General features: G+C 42.1%; 1 protein-coding gene across 1 annotated transcript in view; it reads right to left on the reverse strand.

Annotated features, from left to right (window-relative positions):
- Myom1 (myomesin 1) overlaps nt 1–21460 on the reverse strand; it is a 137408-nt gene that overhangs the window by 47127 nt on the left and 68821 nt on the right. Inside the window, exons 15-22 of the mRNA XM_013353954.2 lie at nt 17044–17227; nt 16553–16727; nt 14614–14735; nt 13025–13315; nt 11168–11364; nt 8050–8176; nt 5731–5915; nt 1641–1755 (exon numbers count right to left, since the gene is read on the reverse strand). Of these exons, the coding sequence (XP_013209408.1) occupies nt 1641–1755; nt 5731–5915; nt 8050–8176; nt 11168–11364; nt 13025–13315; nt 14614–14735; nt 16553–16727; nt 17044–17227 (1396 nt within the window). The remainder of the gene's footprint in view (nt 1–1640; nt 1756–5730; nt 5916–8049; nt 8177–11167; nt 11365–13024; nt 13316–14613; nt 14736–16552; nt 16728–17043; nt 17228–21460) is intronic.

Genomic DNA, 21460 nt, shown 5'->3' on the forward strand with positions numbered 1-21460 from the left:
ACACTAAAACAAAAGTCCTCCCTCCTGAAAACAGGGGCACACTAAAACAAAAGTCCTCACTCTAGAAAACGGGTACACTAAAACAAAAGTCCTCACTCTAGAAAACAGAGGCACACTAAAACAAAAGTCCTCACACAAGAACGAATAAAAACAAAAGGTGCTGCTTTCTTTTACAAAACTTCAGGGAACAGAAATAAAAACTTTAAAACAGAACAAACTGAGTAAGAACGGAACTCCTAATCATTTTGTAGTGGTTAGGAACTAACCGAGCAATGAGCACCAGAAACTTTGTTCTCATAATACGGGAGACACTGTCTTCTCTGGCCCATCATGGCTTCCTTGAACCTGTTAGAGAGGGCTGCGTTAGCTCAGTCAACCGTGCACACAGGCCCATTATTAGTTTAACCTACGGCAAACTATGGCTGATGGACTAAATATGGCCGGTTGCTTCTTTGCATATGGCCCACAAGTAATAGTGATTTTCAGATTTTTAAATGATTTTTTTAAAAGGTCAGATAGAGTGGCCCACACCTTTAGTCCTAGCATTTGGGAGGCATATATTTAAGGCCAGCTTGGTCTACATAGCAAGTTCTAGGCCAGCCTGGGCTACATCATGAGATCTTGCTTCAAAACAAAACAAAAACAAAAAGAGAAAAAAACAGCTGAGAAAACATCAAAAGAAGATTAATATTTCAAGGTATGGAAACATGATGTGGAATTCAAGTTTTATAGTATGCATAATTTATATTATTTATATAATGTGCAGAATACATGATATTATATGACACATGTATGTAATGCCCATGAAAAGGTCTTATTGGAGCACAGCTCCTATCTGTCTGTGGTTGTCTCCATGCCCAGGCAGACCAAGGTTGTTAACAAGGACCATACGGCTGTAAAGCTGGAAATACTACCTTTCCTTTAACACAAAGTGTGCTGACCTGTGGTCTAACTTCAGAGATGGAATTCTATACAGTCTCCACCTGTGTAAGGGCATGCCCACTCCCTGCTATTGCAGCTTCCTCTGTGACTGGAAAATACCTTATCAGGGCTAAAGGCCAGGTCATAATAGGAACAGTCTCCTGGGGGTGCTTGCTTAGAATTGGTCCAGGAAGAATACCTTGTGGTTAGATGCTAGCTAGCCACGGGAGCTCCTAGACTACTTCAAACCCAGATCATCCTACTCTGAGGCTCCTGTAAAGGAATACGTGATTGGCACATGCTAAGGGTATAGGTTCCAACTACTTAGATGGCATCCACTGTTGTCTGAGAGTGAGAAATAGGATTAAATTTATAAGGACAATGTTCATTTATGTTTTAGTCCTATAATATACTTTTACTTTTTAATTTTATTTTATGTGAATGAGTGTCTGACTGTGTGTATGTCTGTGCACCATGTGTGTACCTAGTGCCCAAGGAGGGCAGAAGAGTGTGTCAGATCCCCTGGAACAGGAGTTACAGACAGCTGAGAGCTGCTATGTGGATCCTGGACTCGAACTGGGGTCCTCTGGAAGAGCACATCTTTTTTCCTCTTTGGTATTTGGATTAAACTCTGGCTCCTGTGCATGACCGTTAAATGTTCCACTGCTGAGTGACACCCTAAGCTGGGGAGGAATATTAATGGAAATGTAAGGACCCACCTGGACGTGTTTCTGCCACAACCGGGCCAGCAAGATCAGAAGGCTTCCCAACACCCGCCTGGTTGATGGCGCGGACGCGGAACACGTAGCTGACACCCTCTTGGAGGCCTTGCACCTGGAATCAGCAGGTTTGGAGTAATGAGTGTCTGATGTCACAAGAGCAGGTGTGCTCTTCCTCAGTAGGTGTCAATCCCTCATCAAGGAAACAAGGCTTGTGCTCCAGGGCTGCCTCTGCCATCCAGGCGGCTCTGACTTTGGTCTCGCCTCTCCGTGGACCAGCTGTCAGAGGATGAGTTGCTAAAACCCTCCCAGCCCTGTCATTCTCATAGTCTCTCCCAAATCAGAAACATGTTCCATGCTCCCGAAATGCATGCATGCTTTGGATGAATTAGCTGCTTTATTCTTTGATCCAAAAGATAAACTACAGAGTGTTCAAAATAGCATTTATGTTACACACCCCGCAGTGATTCCCTTGGCAAAAAGACATTTTGTATTTGCCCAAAAGTTCATTACAGAAGCTGGAGAGATGGCTCAGACCACCGGCTGCTCTTCCAGAGGACCCCACTTCAATTCCAAACAGCCACATAGCGGCTCTCAGGGGTCTGTAACTCCTGTTCCAGGGGATCTCACACTCTTCTGCCCTCTGTGAGCACTAGGCACACACACGGTACACAGACATACAAGCAGTCAGAACACTCATTCACATAAAATAAAATAAAAATAAAATTGAAAAGTATACTACAGGACTAAATCATAAATGAACATTGTCCCTGTAAATGTAATGCCTATTTCTCACTAAATAGGAGACTAATATAATGGTGAATTTAAAAACTTGTGAATAATCTAAGTGTATTAAAATTCTATACCCTCTTAGAGAACCAGCCCATATGTCCATCAACAGTTGAATTGATGAAGGAAATTTGATATACAATGGAATTTTATTTAGCTGTGAATGAAATTATAAACCGGGCTGTGGTGGCGCACGCCTTTAATCCCAGCACTTGGGAGGCAGAGGCAGGTGTATCTCTGTGAGTTCGAGGCCAGCCTGGTCTACAAGAGCTAATTCCAGGAAAGGCTTCAAAGGTACAGAGAAACCCTGTCTTGAAAAAAAAAAAGAGAAATGGGTGGAACTGGACATCTGGGTGCTAAGTGAAATACGCAAGTCTCAGAAAGACAAAGACTTTGCTTCTTCTCATACATGGAACACAAATGTAAATGCTTACATATGGAGGACATAGAAAGAGAAAGGAAAAGGCCTAACGTGAAGGAGAAAGGAGAAGACCAGAGGTTAATGGAGCTTATGGGATATAAAAATGATATATACAGGAAGGGGAAAGAGGCAGCAATAGGGCATGGGGGAGAAAGCAATGGAAGCTGGGAGGAGCCTGGGGAAAAGGATAATGATATATGTGTTTAAAAGTGTTACAGTGAAACCCACTGCTTTGCATGCTAACAGAAATAATTAAAAATATTCTACATCCTTGATTTTTTTTTTGTTTTTTTTGTTTTTTCGAGACAGGGTTTCTCTGTGGTTTTGGAGCCTGTCCTGGAACTAGCTCTTGTAGACCAGGCTGGTCTCGAACTCACAGAGATCCGCCTGCCTCTGCCTCCCGAGTGCTGGGATTAAAGGCGTGCGCCACCACCGCCCGGCTTACATCCTTGATTTTTAAAATGATTTATTACTGTTGTCTATAAGCAGTGGAGAGGGATACCGGCCACACCACAGCACACATGCAGAAGTCAGAGGGCGACCTGTGAGAGTTGGCTCTCTCCTTCCACACGGGGTCTGAGGACTGAACTCGGCTAGCCAGGCCTGGCAGCGAGTGCCTTTTCTTGCTGGGCTCGGCAAGCATCAGCCTTACGCCCAAGGGTTTTTTGTTTGTTAGTTCCTAAGTTTTTATGTGTATGAGTATTCTGCCTGCTGGTATGTTTGTGCACGCCATGCTTGCCTGTGAAGGCCAGAAGATGAGGGCATCAGGGCCCCGGAATCTGAAGTTACACATGGTGATGAGTGGCCATGTGAATGCCCAGAACTGAACCTGGGTGCTCCGCATGGCAGAGAGGTCCTCTAGCCCTCTCAGGTTTAAATAATCAGGATGGTTGCTGAGAACATGTCTCATAAATTTGTGAATTGTTTGCGCTCTGTGTTGTTACTGTTCCTACTATTAACAATGCTGTTGACGTTATCAAAATTCTTTTTTATTTTTAAAACATATAATTTAAAAGAGTTGTTTTATATCATTTTGAGTGAGGTAACCCAGACCCAGAAAGACAATTATCACATGTACTCAACCATAAGTGGTTTTTAAATATAAAGCAAACAAAACCGGCCTACAAACCACAATCCCAGAGAACCTAGACAACAATGAGGGCCCTAAGAGAGACATACATGGATCTAATCTACATGGGAAGTAGAAAAAGACAAGCTCTCCTGAGTAAATTGGGAGCATGGGGACCTTGGGAGAGGGTTGAAGTGGGAGGGGAAAGGTAGAAAGGGGAGCAGAGAAAAATGTAGAGTTCAGTGAAAATCAATAAAATTTTAAAAAAGTGTTGTTTTAGGAAGGAATTTAGGTGTAATTCCTCCCATAATGCTGTGGTAAGGCCAATATTCAAAATTTGATTTAAACCAAACAGTGCTGGGGAACATGTAGTCAAACAACAAAGCTTTTTGACTCGGAATGTGCTATGCTCTGACTGTTAGATTTTAAATCTAACTGCTGGGCTGGGTTCTGATGGCAGCAGAATGTGATCTCACAGTGATAACTCTCACTGGGACTAATGAATTTTGCTTTCTGGTTTTGTTTATGAAACAAGGTCTCGTGTAGACCAGGCTGGCCTGGAACTTAGTAGAGGCTGACCTTGAACTCCTGGTTTTCTTGCTAGGATTACAGGTTTGCCACCACACCTAGCTGAGATACTGAATTTTCAAAAATAATTTCAAAACTGAAGTAAGTTCAGTCTGTAAATGAACTTAAACTAGGGAGTGCACAGAATGCAATGTATTCCAAATTCTACACTGAGAACAGAACAGGAACAGAGCGGTCACCAGGTGCCTGTCCCGAGTACACCTGCTGCATGGGTATTGAGTGGCTGTAAGCTGGGCTTCTGTAACACAAGGAAGAGACTGACATTCCAGAGTCAGCGACGAGACAGTACACCTGTGCTCTTCCGTCACTCTGGCACAAAGACAAGAGCATGACTAACTCAATCTATGCACGCACACTCTTAGATTTCTTTTCTTTCCCATTATCTTACCAGGAATATATTGTCTCCTTCCGTCCATTCCTGTCTCACTGCTCTAATTATCAATACAGTTATGAACTGCTTCGTAGGAATGCGGTATGGAAATTCTGAGTGGCTGTGGTACAGTCCCACTAATTAAGCTATAAACTATGGAATCATAATCGTTGCCCACTATGGATTTAGGGTCTTTGGGCACTCATCTGTGCCTAGCCCAGGGGAAAACACTCCTTCGCAGCTCCCAGCCTGCACACGTGCGAGAACCTGTTGCTTCCGAGCAGCGTCTGTGTTGGGCAGGCACAGGTTCAGTGAGCACACTCAGGGAAACTGGAGGTCAAGAGTTGAGTGAACCCATTCCAAGGAGCTCCGAGAGCTCCTGCGAGCACAGGCACGCCCGGGTAAGCAGGGTGAGACAGGGCATGACTCCAGCCAACCTGTGGTTACAGCAGTACCAGTGTGAACTCTGAAAAAGGGCACCCTCCAGGGAAAGGGCACTGTCAGAAACGACTAGAGGAGGAATGAGGGTCACCTTTGGGGGACAGCAATGAGCAGTAACGTTTTAAGATTGGGCAGAACAAAAACTGTGAGAGGGGTATGTCGGAGCAAAGAGGGAAAGTAGAGGGAGGAGGAGCTGGTGGCTGCCTTCCAAAGCCAGATTAAGGAATTCAGGTGAAATGTCACCAAACAATTTCAAGCATCAAAAAATTCCCCAGCCTTAATGCTGCCAAGTGGATGGAATCTTACCAGGAGCCTGATATATGAACCTGACTCTGACTGTGTTAGCTTAGTGTTAGTAGCTTTCCTCTTTAGAGGGAAAAGGCATGCTGTAGATCCCAGGGCACCCTCTCACCCTCAGATACTTGTTCCCAATGGCTGCCTCATTGAGACCTCGCCACTGCTCATCCTTGGCACTGGCTTCCTTCAGGTCCACAAAGTAACCAGTGACTGGAGTCCGCCCTGAGTAGACTGGAGGCTCCCACTGGAGAACCAGGGAGCTCTTCCTGACTTCGCTGAGCTTCAGGCTGTGTGGTGGTCCTGAGGTAGGGAGAGAGAGCAGCAGAAGTCAGTGTGCCCGAGGAGACTCACTATGCGTACATTCACACCCACATCCAGGGTCTCTCGGCTGACTCTCCTGCTGCTGTTCTCTACAGCAGTCTCTCCGTCTCCTGAAAGACGCATGATGGGACCACTGCAAGTTCCCACAGCAACTACTTATGCTCTGCAACTACTTATGGCACAGGTAGTCAAGGGCATGCCCAGATGCCCTTTGGAGCTGGATCAAGCATCTCTCGGGCTGTTCTTGGGTGGACAAGTCATCGCTGATTTCAATCACACTTAGGGCAGTTAGCCGACAGTCCGCAGAAGGCAAGGGAATTAATAGCACTCTGAAGAAAAGACACTATGATGTATGCTGTGTGTACACGGCTGTATTTCTAAAGAGTCTGAACTATGACGTCACCACCTGTATCTGTGTGTCTGCTCTTCAAATAACAACTTCTGTCTAGACAGTCAATCAAAACCACCTGAAGTGACTCACAGTGACCTGATGTCAACTGTGATAAGGTATCAAACCATGTGGCAGAATATAGATAAAAATATGGTCTTTGATTATAAAGATAATCGAATTTGTAGTCATATTAGGTATGTTTTCAAGGTTAAACATATACTTAGATAAATAGTCTTCAAACACTTCAAAGACATACAGAAAACCCTGAGACTTTTCATGACTGTGAGGTAGTATAGCTGTAATTCTTACCTCATGACTCTTTTGCTCTGTATAATTTTACTATGCTAAAGTTAAAACATTCCTTTTTAATTATACAAAAGGGAGAGATGCTGTAGAATAAGCTTTTTGTGCACTGTGAAAATATGTTGCACTCATTGGTTTAATAAGAAAGCCAGACTAAGAAGACTCTGGGAAGGAGGCAGAGTCACCAGCCAGACTCTGAGGGAGCAGGACATGTAGGAAACGAAGTAACAAGCCATGAGCCACACAGCAGAACATAAATCAATAGAAATGGGTTAAGTTGTAAGGACTAGCTAGTAACAAGACTAAGCTATCGACCAAGTATTTATAATTAGTAATATCTCAGTTATTTGGGAGCTGGGTTCTTCTGGACACAGGGTTCGGACAGAGGAAGGAGTGGCAGAGTAAGTGGAGTAGGCAAGGTGGCTGTCCACACAGGGTGTCTTCATGTGGTCTGGAGTGTTTACAAAAATCTATGATTATATCATGCCAATGATTAGATATGTTGATGATTAAAGCCAGGAGTCCTGTGTCATTCAGAATATTTAGGTTTTGGAAATCAATGCCAAAATCAGAAGCAAAATTAGATCACTTACAATATGCATATTGCTAGTTGGGACCTTAATACTTAGGAAGTCTGTTTGTAGTTGGTATTTGTATGTGTTTGGTTTTATGGCACTATATGAGATGTAAACATGAGTAAGTTTTTCTGCTTCTTTTTTTCTTCCTCATGTACACAACCACCTCCACGATAACCTCTACAGCAGACCAGATTCCCAGACTGCTGAGGGAAGAGGATGGTGTGTGAACATAGAGATACTAGAGCTTAGGAGAGAGGCAAGCAGAGAGGGGCAGGTACACATCCTAGGTAGACGTGATAAGTCGATGTAGAACTTAATGAAGAACTACGACAAGGGAGGAGGACAGACAACAGGGAGAAGCCACCATCTTGGTTGGGTCTCCAGAAGGAGAGCTGGTGTTGATAGATGAGCGCTTCAAAGCAACACAGGTGTGAAGGAGGCAGGAAGTGGTTCTAATAATAAATAATAAATAAATAATAATAAATCTGCTGTGGGATATGAACTGATTCTTTCAAGAGGCCTTTAAGAGACAAAGGAAAAGTTTGGAAGTCCTTCCAATGTTCACTTGGCACTCAAACTGTGGTTCTGCCAGTCCTCCAAACAGAGGCTGAGCAACGGCAGCTATGGGATTTAGTTGAAAGAGTAGCAGGAGGAATTGATTTTCAAGTTTACATTGCTAGCTATCATTTACCTATTATTTAATGCAATCATAAAATATTTTAGGTAAGTATAGCAAGCATATTCTCGTCTCTTAAACGTCATCTAGGTAGTACTTTAGTTAAATCCCACTTTTTTTTTTTTTTTTTTTTTTGCTGGAGGAAAGGGACGGTTTGCACTTTACCTGGGACAGCGATGGTCCATTCTTCACACCTGAAGCACTCACTCACTGCAGAGGGGGCCCCCAGCCCTGCGATGTTCATGGCTGACACTTGGAACTGGTACACTGTGTTTTCCTTCAAGTTGTCAATCTATAACATTGATAACATCACAAGCAATTGTTCAACATTTTATTTATTTAACTCTCTGTCACAAACATACCGTATGGTGATCTAGTTTTATTCCATGTGCTTAACATTTAACCTATTTACTCTACATGTTGGATATATCCTAAGGTGACCCTAGTAAGCCACACCCTTTTATAATCACATTCCTGCGTGTAGCCTAAGGAACACTCTCCCGCAACCTTAGTTCCAGGGAATCTGATGCCCTCTCTTGGCCTCTAAGGGTACCGGCACGCACATAGTGCCTATTCAGACAAGCAGATATACACACATACACACAAATAAAAATAAAATTTAAAAAACAGTAATTGTACCAGGAGTGGTGTTGGACAACTTTAATCTCTCAGCACTTGGGAGGCAGACATAGGTGGATCTCTATGAGTTTGAGGCCTTCCTGGGCAAGACAGCTAGTTCCAGGACTGCCAGGGCCCTGTCTCAAAAGACAACAACAACAAACAACAAGACAAAGCAGAAACAAACCAAAGGCCCAGGTAATTAATAATATTAAAAATCACAAGTCAATAAAATATAGTAGCATACAAACCAGGAAGAGGGTAAATGACATACTTTGAGGTTTTATGTTTCTGAGATGAGGGTAAAACAAAGAGAATAACAATGAATTCTAAATTTATTCAGCTACCCATGAGAAATCAACAGGATCTATGATATATTTGCAAAGATAGATCTGAAATCCCAGGACCTATGATATAATTAGAAAGATAGACCCCAAATCACAGGATCTATCTTTCAAGCCAGAGTAGGAGGAGATGTAACAATGTTTAAACTATGCCCAGAGCCAGTACAAGACCTCAGTGCATAAAGACACTGCCAAGCCTGACACCATGAGTTCAATCCCCAGCACCACAAGATGTGAGTGTTCTCTGACCTCTAGATAGGTAGGTACACACAAAATTAACAAATCTATACAAACGTTTTAAATATCCAAAAGTAGTCAATAAAGAACAGAAAAATGTACATGACAGAAAGACCCAGTAGAAAGTACAAAATTAGGTGATTAGGTTAAAATAAGGTTAATATTACTACACGACATAAAATATAAACTGTCAGACAAATGGAACTATACTTTGGTTTTATTTTTTTGTTTGTTTTTTTGTGGGTTTTTTTGCTTTTTTTTTTGAGACAGGGTTTCTCTGTAGTTTTGGAGCCTGTCCTAGAACTAATTCTTATAGACCAGGCTGGCCTCAAACTCACAGAGATCTGTCTGCCTTTGCCTCCCAAGTGTTGGGATTTAAGGTGTGCACCACCACTGCCCCAGCTTGAACTATGCTTTTTTTTTTCTTCTTTTACAGAGTCTCATTAGAGCCCAGGCTGGTCTTAAATTCTTACCTTACTTGCAGAGTGCTAGGATTGTCAGCCTATGCCACGTGACTTAATGTTGGGCTATTTCCAAGGGATGCATAAAAAGTATTACAGAAAGATTGAAAATTAAACAATGAAAAGTTACATGCCGTGTAAACACCAGCCATTGTTGTGAATCATCATCTAAGTATCTGCATTTTCAGATGGTCTTAGAACCCCTGTAAAAGGTTAGTTTGACCTCAAAGGGGCTGTGACCCACAGGATGAGAACAACCGGTCCAGAACATCTTCAAGTGCAGAAACTCTGTGATCCTGGCACAAAGGAGGCCTTTCCTCAAAAGGGCACAAGATCACTGACCATGTTTACAGCACTAAAGGTTGCTGCAGTTCAGTAAGAAAGCCATGAGAAAAATGGGCAAAACTACGAGCAGGCATGCTATGAAAGAGGAAATAAAAATGAAGCCTATAGACAGGAAAAGACATTTAAACACATTTGACACTCTGATGATCAAAACTGAGGATGTCTGAACAGCAAAATGTGGGCAAGGATGCAGAGCGGGAACTACACACTTTAGGAAGCAGTACAGAGAAAAAGTGGAAGAAAAACAGAGCCACGGACTCAACAGCTCTACTTTGGTAATGGCCTAGAGAAATCATTGCGTATATGTACTATCAGGTATGTTCATTGTATATTGTGTGATGTAGTCAAAAAATAAATAAATGGCCTACATGGCAATCAATGAGGAATGGAAGGCATATTATGGTAAAGTCACATGGTGGAATACCATATGTAATTTTAAAAAAGCTGTACATAGAAACGGAGAATTCAAGGATACAGTTTGCAGCAGGGCAGGGTGATGCATGCCTATAGTACTGGTGCTTTGGAGGGTGAGGAGTAGGATTGTAAGTCCGAGGTTAGCCTGGGCCACATGAGGAAAACTCGTGACAGAAAACAAATAGAATACTTTGTGTCAGCATCCTGGTCTGTGTGCGACATTTCATAAATTTCAAATATTAGCTAGAGTGTGGCACTGACTTCCAGGTGGACTATTTCCTGGCCTGCTGTGGCCTTGTTCAGGACTTTGACTGTGTGGGTGTCTGTGAGTGCTGGGGAGCTGGTAACTGGGCCCAGCAGGTGATGCTCTACCAAAGCTGTGCCGACAGAGAGAGCCACTGGGATCTGTGGCAGGTAGTGTAGTAGAGGGCTCCCCAACAGGAGAATATCTGTTCCCCTTTCTGGCCATCACAGCCACATTATAGGAGGAGGGTCAAGTAAGCTGGCCACGTCATCATGAGTTTAACTGTGAAAATTGAAAAAAAAATCCAGAGTTAGAGGATCTAGCAATGTCTGAAGCTCGTGAAATGATCACTGATGATTTATAAGTTTTGAAAGAAAATACCAGTTTTCGTAATAAATGCACATTTTGAAGTAAATATTCTAAAAAAAAAAATCATGCTTACCCTGCTTAGCTAGCCATACTAATCTTATCTACCAAGGGATATTTTTCACAAAGTCACACCAGTGTTGACAATGAACACTGGCAGAATGACACAGACCCTTTAGCAGGTCCTGGGTGTGTACACGCAAGCACCATCTCATTTGCAGGATGCAGCCCACCACAGACACAGGCTTGCTTACCTTGTATGCTGCATCACTGACGGCCTTGATGTTGGCTTCTCTCCACTTTCCTGGCACCCCACCGATTACCTCACGGTAGTTCACATAGTAGCCCGTAATCTCTGCCCCTCCAGTTGTATCTGGTTGCTTCCATCCAAGAACCATTGAGTCCCGGAAACTTTCAAGACAAGTGATGTCATAGGGTGGAGATGGTGCCGCTGTTGTGATATAAACAGCTTGTAAGAGGAAAATGCACTTACGATTCTGGATACATTCGCCATGCCTACCTGGTGTGCCAGCATGAGGGCTCTGGTTGTAGTATACAATGAAAATGTGAGATTGAGCTGAAACGTGGCACCTGACTTGGTGTATGAGAAAAAACATAGACATTGAGAAAGTGTACTGAAATCACTGAATTGAGTTTTAAAAAACAAGTCTGGCAAAATGCTATGTCCTCAAAAAATGGTCTTTTTCCCACAGGAAGAAATATTTTCCTCAAGATGGTTTTGTTTTTATTTGATCTCTGATGACAACAGAATGTGTACGTAACTTGGTTTCTGTCTCTGTTTGTTTATTTGGCATCTCCATACAGTTCCGATGGTTTCGTATTCATGTGCACTTATCCCGAGGCTTTGTGTACACTCCAGTCAGGAAAATATCCTACATCTCAGTTAAATGCATTTTTAAAAACATTCTCTAGCACAAGGCACAATCTGTCCTGTGGCTTCTTCTTGGTAGATACATATTTATCACAATGTTTTAAAATCACTCCTGTGATTTTAGGTTCCTGGTGGGAAAATGTTTCACATAGCACAAGATACTATGTAGCGATCATTGCATTGTTAGTGCCTAGCTAGAAAAATATCTGAAGGATATTTCAAAACTCCTTGTGTCCATTTACATGGCTTTGCTGGTTCCCTTTACATTTGACCACTGAAATGATACTTTTCAATGAAGACAGAAAGATACAGTGATAGCAAGGAATCTAAATGATTACATTCCTATTCAAAACAACTTTTAGAATAAAGAAAACCTTGAGAATAAAGTTGTCTATCTGTCTGTCTGTCTATTCCTTTTCTCTCTCAGATCACTTATAAGGATGGACCCTAAAGTGACTATTACATTTCTTCTTAGTTAATGGGATAAATAAGGGTTCAAAGCAAAAAAGTAGAGGAGTTATGAGAGCTGAGTGGGTTAGAGATGGGGAATAGATGAGAGGCACCTAAAATATATCCACACTTTATGTAACACATTGTCTCCTAGAACACACATGTAACCCATAGCACCAGCCACTCACATTTAGCTTTCTACTAAGCCATCTTCCAGGAGCCCCTTCTGGGAGGAAGTATCATGCCTCACGGAACATAGTTCTCTATGGCTATAATACCATTCTGAACGTTTTGGAGCTGCCAAGAACTAGTGATCTGAATGAAGTACAAATGATCACTTAAAAGCCTGAGTTGAACAATGGAAGTTAATAACTCTGTCACTTCATTATGAAATGTTTTCCTCTACATCTTCTGAGCATGAACATGTCAGAGCTCATGTCAAGACCAATCAGCTTCATACAGACGGGGTAATCATCAAGTCCTTCCTACCCTCATGTCTAGGACCTAGGGTATCTCCCTGACTAATGTCCCCTCATTCAAAAAGGCCGGTAAACATTTTGTCATGGCTGAGAAGAAGAGATAGTGCATAAAAGCCAATCCCACATTTGCTAGTGACTTTGACAGTGTATTAGATGAAAGCATGCTGAATAGAAACATAAATTCAGAACCAACAAATGAGGACCGAACACGGATGAAGCATATGATCTGGACAATGAGAGGTGAGGACACTGATGGAGACAGATGAAGAGCTGGACTTGGCAGTTCTCACCTACTGGGTCCTTCTTCTTTTGCGGGGGCTCAGGTTTACTTTGCTCCTTGGGAGCTGCCTTCTGTGATGGCGGGCTGAGCTCCTCCTGAACTGATTCACTTACTGTACTCACTTCCGCCTGGCCCCGGCAGGAAGGGCTACTGGGTGCTGAAGGTTTGTTAGGTTTGCTACTGAGCAAAGCATCTTTTTGAGAGGTTGCTGGGGAGGCTCCATTCACGCCCCCCCTGAAGTCTGTTAGTCCAGCAGGTGCATCCCTCAGTTGAAGCCACACATCTGGAGACACTCCTCCCCCTACAGTCACCAGACAACAACAGAAACGACGACGTGAGCCAGACCCCGTACGTGTTACTCTTGGATCACAGAACAAACAGAAGCATTAGGACTACAAGCAGAGCGGAAAACAATCTTGGTTTAGCAGAATTTACACCAGGGAACATTTCAACGTCTCCATATTTTGAAAAAAAAAAAGAAACAAGAACAAAACCAAACCACAGACAAAACAGGAACCATTTCTTCTTGTGGAACCAACCCAAAGGGTTTAGTTTATACAGGGAAAAGCAATTCTTGAGAAATGTATGCTCTAATAGTTAACATAATAGAGAAAGGACCACAAAGTTCACAAGACACAATATTAAAGATCCTAGCTGTATAGCAGAATCATGACTGTTAGTGCAACAGTAACGAACTGTACCTCCCAACTCCCAAAAGAACATGTCTACTACTGTCTACTTAAAATAATGTCAAAGAAGAAAACTAATGTTAAATATAGTTGTGCTGGTTGTTGCCCTATTGCTTTGAATTTTGAGACAGGGTCTTGGTATGTAACCCAGGCTGACCTTGAATTCTTAGTCTTCCTGCTTCGGCTTCCCCAGTTGCTATGGTTATAGATATGCATCATTGCACCTGTCTCATCTTTTCACAGTGGTACTAGGGCTTTATACACCATAACTGTGTGCTCTAGTACTGAGTTACATAGTCAGTCAAATATTTCTATTAATATGTTAGCATATTACAGATTTTATTTTCTTTTTTTTTTTCTGGATTAGCTGGGTCTCTTCCCCACTCTATCCAAGATTGGGAGGTATAACACATAGATACATATAATTGCCTTATTAATTATGTTACTCTGTTATTTTGCAAACAGATGAGACATGATTAAGCAACCACATTTGTCTTGCATGAGTTTTAGAGGCTTTATAAGAAGCATGGTAATGTCCTGTTATGAAAAAGAAGCCGAGCTCTGCTGCGGACGAAATGGCTTTTAAGTACAAGATGGCAGAGTTATGGTGATGTACCCCTTCATGGAAGCGGGATGGCCTGCCAGGTCCCGGGATGGAATGAAGTTAGAATCAAGTTTCCTACGGTGGGGAATGTCTGACGAAACACTGCAGATGCACAGACACTGGTAAGTGATGAAATCTGTAACACACCAGCTATGGAAGGGTCGCTGCCAACTGGAGCCAAGAGAAAGTGACTGTTTAACTGCGGGATCATGGAGTGGAACTAGGAACTTCAAACCATTTACGGACATGATGGAGAACGGGAAAACCCATTCTTCCCTTCGGCCAAATTACAAAGAAGGAGCTTACCGATAGCAGCTTTGACTTCGATAGCTTCCGAATCCTGGGAATATTCACTAAGTCCAGCTGCGTTCACTGCTCTGACCCGGAAGATGTAGCTCTGACCCGTGGCCAATCCATGGCAAGTAAATCTAAAGAGGAGAGAGCTTTCAGAGCCTTTCCGAGGAGGGTGAGGCAAAATGACCAGCAGCTTAACTGAATGGCCCGGCTTTATGAAAGATTCATTTTCAAAAATGAGACCTTCAGGTAACACATGCACCTTAGATAAGAAGGCAGTTTGAGCAATTTTTAAAATTCACTCTGTCAAAAAAAAATTAGGAGTCTTGACTTACCTTGAATGTTCATCAGAAAATGTTCAACAGGGAACAATAATACTACCTACCACATACTGATTCTGCATGAAGGTGAGCTATCTAGTCTTTAAAATACAGTACTAGGTCTGAACAAAAGAAGCACATAGTGGATAATAGGTGTGTTGACAGTACCATGAGTAGTTATTTCAGGTATATACTTAAAATGTAAGGTACTGATAAATCCTGTCACAGACACCTAACCAGGGAAGGCATTGTCACATGAGAAATTACACTGGAATCTGAAATAAAGTGAAAAATAGTTCCCAGAATTACCTCTTGGATATCAAGATCCAACAATACAATACAAATCCATGGTTTCTCCCATTTAAAACCACCATCCTCCTTAACGGCTGTGACAGCTGTATGTAGCATTTCATGAATCAACGTAACATTAAGTCAGCCTTGAAGATTGTAACCCAGGAAATAACGGGTCTGCTAAGACTATCCACTCACTGGTTGAGCAGTTGATAAAGCGAGCCGTACTTTTCAGTCTAGCGTCTACTTGGTTGGGTGAATATTATTGGACACCTTAGGGGTGAAGACATGAATAGTTATCACGGGTATGAAGACGACTAACAACAGTGTCTGCCCTTCACTGGCTCCTGACTGCCCCGAGATAAAGATGGACTACACGGCTGTTTGAGTGAAAGAAATGAATGTCGTGCGGAGCACGCTGCTGTCTTCCTTTATCTGCTGGTCTCCAGCCTCTTGGGGTCCGGTTCCACTGGGAACCAGATCCTCTGGGAGTGTGCAGCCTTTGGAAAGGGCTAAGATGGAAGCTGCCAACAAGCCCATCAGACTCTTCCTAGGGACCACATCTCAAGTTGGCCCTAAATAAAGCAGGCTCAACTGGCTGAGAAAATAATTAAAAGCAAGACAAACTACTCTCCCCACACTGAAAACAGACAGAGAGAAAAGAAAAACTATCAGGGTGCCCTTGTTTTGATGGCGCTTTCCCTCTACCTGGTCCTGGGTTTGATTTTGGTGATGTGCAGAACTTGGGAAGTGCTAGTATTCTGTTCTTTTAAAAATATTATGTTTTTTTAGAACCTGTTAGGTCTTGCATGTGAAAGTTCAGAGAGGAACAATGGGAAAAGATAGTCCAAATAGAAAGAATCAGAACAGAACATAAAATGAACTTCTGAATGATATTCTGTGTTTCTTTTAAGTATTTAGCATTACAAGTCTTTGTTTCCAAATGTATTGCATTAGACATGCTCAGCTTTAAATTCATTTGGCTATTTAAAGTAAATGTGTATTCGTGTTCTTAAAAAGATTTTTTAACTATATCTATACATGTGGGTGATGGGAGAGAATGTGCCTGCATATGGAGGTGAGGCCAGGAGAAACTATCAGACCCCTGGAATTGGAGTTATCAGTGACTGTGAGCCATCCAACATGGGTGCTAGGAACTGAACTTGGCTCCTCTGCAAGAGCAGTATACACTTCTGACTGCTTGGTCATCTCTCTAAGCCCATGTGCGTTATTCCTCCACTGGCTATGTGTACTGCGTATAGCTTATAGTAATTCTGGAGCACGTACACACACACACACACACACACACGCACACGCACGCACGCACGCACGCACATTACCGTGAGCCCTTCACAGGGTTGTTGTTGCAGGGCTCCCATTTGCCAGAGCCAACCACACTAGACTCGATGTAGTAACCAACTAGTTCTTTGGCATCTTTGGACTCCTCCCAAGAGACCACCACTGAGGTATCCGTATTTCTACTTGGGATGATTTTTCCAGGGGGCTTGGGGATATCTATGTAAAAGAGAAAATGGTCATCAGACTCAAGGTAGTTTAGCATACTTCTTTCCCATTGCATACGTGCAAGCACACACGCACAAATGTTTACATGTCATGTTAAACATACATTTGCTTTGTTTTATAATGCATTCTGTTCAAAATGTTATTTAGGAAGCATAACAGTAAATGAAAAACCTATGGACACTGAAGACTATATTAGCTGTCACATTCATGAAGTTTACTTTGCATAAGCAAAACAACACTATTTTATTCTTGGTTTGGAATTTTCTCTCCACAACGTCACAGTCGCTCAGTCTGATCCCAGACTTACCAAGTTTGTCCCCTACGATGGTCACTTCTGTTGCCTCTGAGGGTTCACCGACTCCTGCTGAGTTTGAACAGCGGACGCGGAAACGGTAAGATTTCCCCTCCACCAAGTCGAACACAGCGAAGCGAGGTGACTTCACTGGGAGTTCTGTGTTCACACGCTGCCAGTTTTCTGTCCCCACGTCACACTGCAGAAGGAACAGTGACATCACTGGAAGCCCCCGGAGCACAGAGGGACTCACACTTACTTACCTGCCAACAACCACCCATGTTTCGAGAGCTGGGCTGGAGAGGAGGTGTGGAAAAGGACAGCTGAATGCCTTAGGCTTCTACATCAGCTGTGGCTTTGAGCCCTTTAATAAACTGTTTTAACACCTCACTTGTACATAAACAAATTTGTCAGTCTACTTAAAGAAGTCTTTATTTCAAGGCTAGTTATTTTTCTAGGTCTTAGGGTAGGTCATCATTTCAATGAACTGTTTTCAATACTTAAATTTGTGCGATTTTGCTATGAATGTTATTTTAGTTGAGGTTATAACTTAGGGCATCCTTTGGGTGCACATCTGGCTGCCGCCTCCTCAGAAAGGCCTGGATACATCCCTCCCTTCACCAGTTCAGAAGAGTCCGTTCCTTCTCTCACCACTCTCTAGCCCTTGCCCCGCTAAATATTCTCCAACTATACTGTGTGTCACTGTTCACACGGCTGTTCATTTGCTTGCTCCTCTACCAGAAAGTCCATTCCATGAGCTCAAGGGACCTCCTTGCTCACTGTCCTGCCTCAGCCCAGAAGGACACTCAAAGTTTCTTCTCTGATTATGGAGATAAAAAGATGCTCCTTTGTGAAATTGTGTCCAAATTTTAGAATAAACCATAAAATATATTTTAAAATAAATTTAAATATATTGGAAGGTATGGGACTACATGTGGGCTACATGTATGTCATCTCAGCCCTCAGAAGGCTCACGCAGGAGAATAGCTGTGAGTGTAAAACCACTCTGAGCCACACAGGGACTTCCGCTGGGATGCTGAGTTAGACTCTGTCAAAAAAAAAGTGAATAAATAAATCTTATCCTTAAAATGACCCCCAGTGACTTGGATGAAGAGGTGAATCACGATTTGGTGGGAGTTAGTCAGCACAGTCATAAGACAAGTCAAAGGCTGTCTAACCCTACCATCCAGCTCTGCTCGATATCAGCAAAAGCACAAATTTTGTTGCTCTTGCCTGAGTGTGCTATAGATTAAAAAAATCATTTTCAAAATAATCTTCAGAAATCTACATTTTATGACAGGCACAGAGGCTGTCAAAGATGACACAGAAGTTTGTACTACACTATTCAATGTGACCACTACTGACTTACTGACTTGACATGGGATATATTCAGTAGCATGGCAGAAGGGTCTGATTCCAGTTAGTAATGAGCGGGGTGGCCTTGGAATGTGAAACGGAGTGCTCTTGACTTCATTGTTATCATCTGTTATAAAGCAAATTTATCAAGGTGAAACTCTAGTGTTCCTGCAAAATATTTCATGATAATGTGTCATCTGTACGTGTGATCTGCCCCTAGGAGTGATGAAATTGTCCCACATCTTTATATTCTTGACATACCTCCTCAGGGGAATGCATAAGTAATCATTGATCATTTTTACTTTCATAATAAAAACAATAGCTACTCTCTCTGTGCTATGGATGTTGTAAGCCATCATAACTTTAACCCTCTCAGCTGCACTCCCAGCGTTCTTGAGAGGAGCAGATTTCAGCTTTGGAAGCAGTTCAAATAATGCAGGTAGAGTGCCTCTTATTTCAAATGCGTGGAACCACAAGTGTGTGTGTGCGCGTGTGCACGTGCGCGCGTGTGTGAAAAAAATCTACATATACTTTACTATTTAAGTATCCCCAATCCAAAATACAAAACATTTTGAGTGTCTTGTTGGATATTGAATTTGGATTTTTAAATTACAAATGTTCACCCTATAGCTGGATTATGGCCCTATGCCAAGATTATCCATGTTCAAATCTTACTTCTGCCTTGTACCTACTGTGCAATCTGGAGAGAAGTATAAATCACATCAATTATTCAGTTTCCTTATCTATAAAAGAGGTATAATGAAAACAAAAGTATGACCCGAACAGGGTTTCTTTTAAGGATTAGATAGGTTAACTAAATGGGCAGTCCAGTGATGGCCTCTGGCAAAGACCTCTTATTTTCACTTCTATAAACAGAAGCAGCACTAGAAAGTAACCCTGCCTTGTGCCTGACATAACCAGATTTTTGAAAGGGAAATGAGAGAAAGTACCCAAGATGTGAAATATCTGAGGGAAAAGTTGGGGGCTGAAAAGAACACATTAGGATAGGGGAGTTTAAAAGGAAGACCCTGATTCACCCAGTTCTTTCACTATTGAGACCCTCAGTTTCAACCATCTTAGGAATCACAGGCATGACTTCAATGTTTGACTATAAGCCTGTATCGCGACAGACCAGTTCACAGTTTATGCACAAATCCCAGGTGAAAGTTCCAGCAAACACAAGCAAAGGAGATAATACTGTGCTGTATAAACATTCTAGGTGGGTGAAAAACATGCCAGTAGGTGAACCTCTGCAAAGACTAACACCTTATAAATGGTTCATCAGAAATAATTAGACTCACAGTAGAATTGCTGGATATTTAGAGAATTCTGTAATTGCATCCTAGGCCTCTTAACATGGTCTGCATCCTTATTTCTCCAGCATCCTGGATGCTGTAAGAGTAGAAAACACCCCGTGCAGCTTCTCTATAAAATGTCATACTCTTACATATTATCTTCTCTTCCATCCAACTGTGATGTGGGATGTCCTGTATATGTGCTGCTTTTACTGGTTAATGAATAAAGCTGTTTCAGCCAATGGCTTAGCATAGGAAAGCCGAGCAGGAAATCCGAGAAGAGATAGATATATAGAGAGAGTAGGCTAAGCCAAACAGACACCAGTCAGATGCCAAGGAAATAAGACATGAAGAAAATGCCATAGCCACGTGGCAGTGCACAGACTAATAGAAATTGGTAAACTTAGGATGTAAGAGTTAGCTAGAAATATACCTGAACCATTGGCCAGTGATGTAATTAATACAGTTCTTTGTGATTATTCAGGTCTGGGGGACTGGGAAATGAAAGTGCAGTCATTGTATACAAATGGTGTCCAAATGTTTCCACATAAAGCCTGAGAAAGCTTTAAAAAAAGGTGGGGAGGGGAGGGAATTCTAGACAAAACAACAACAACAACAAAAACAGAGTTAAGCATGGCTTCTCGGTAGCAGCATTGTCTTGGGTAGGCTGTTTGCTAGAGGCAAGCAGAGTCATGGCTCCTTTAAGAGAGGCTTCCTGACAGCATTAGTGGTAAAAACCTCACAGCTCTTTTAAGAGGTTCTGTCACCACAAGTACTCAAATGGTGTTTATGAGCAGCTGGCATCAGGCTTCTTGGTGGTGGCATGAACCTAGAAACTCCACAGAGTTGTGGCAACAAATCTGGCTCCTGCCAATACCTCTGCCATAAAGCTAGACTCTCAAAAAAGTAAGAAATGAGGCAGAGCCAGCCACAAAAGCTGCAGCTTTACTCCAAGCCAGATTGCTAAACAGACTAAAGACTCATGTGGTGAAAAAGGATAGAGATATACAGTAAAGACAAATTCAGACAGAAAAAAACAAACAAACCTCTAAATGGTTTACAATGTGTTAAAAAAAATATACATAGACTTGGAAGAGAAAAGAACAAAAGAAATAGAGTAGTTGGGTGTGATGGCGCACACCTTTAATCCCAGTACTTGGGAGGCAGAGGCAGGTGAGTCTCCGTGAGTTCAAGGACAGCCTGGTTTACAGAGTGAGATCTAGGACAACCAAAGATACACAATAAAACCCTGTTTCCCAAATCAAAAATTAAAAAATAGAGTAAAAGAAACAGAGTGAAAATAAAAGAAAGCCACGTAAAGACGGAAAATACACAAAGAGAAAGAGTCTGTGTGTGTGTGTGTGTCTGAGAATGAGCTAACTACAGAAAGACATTTCATTGTATGGGCTGCTAAGCCAAAACAACAATATATATTTTAAAGATATCTTGACTTCAAAATTTAGGTCTAAGGACACGTTACTTTGGAAAAGAGGTTCTGCTTTTGTTTCCACAGAGATTAGAAAGCTGTGTATTCCTTATTGGCTAACATGGTTTGACCAAATAAGACTCCCTGAAGCAATGGCCTAGGTGGTCCAACATCCATGACAGTTTTAGGACTGCTGGTTGAAATGGACCAACCACACAAGATAGCCCATGAAAGACCTGATTAACAGCACCCCCAATCATCAGGAATAGTATAAAAACCTACAAATTCCCAAATATTGTTTATAAATGTTTATTTTCATTTAAAGGGTTTGATTATAAATGATTAATGGGTACAG

The sequence above is a fragment of the Microtus ochrogaster genome, unplaced genomic scaffold, assembly GCF_000317375.1.
Source record: "Microtus ochrogaster isolate Prairie Vole_2 unplaced genomic scaffold, MicOch1.0 UNK20, whole genome shotgun sequence".
Taxonomy (NCBI): Eukaryota; Metazoa; Chordata; class Mammalia; order Rodentia; family Cricetidae; genus Microtus; species Microtus ochrogaster.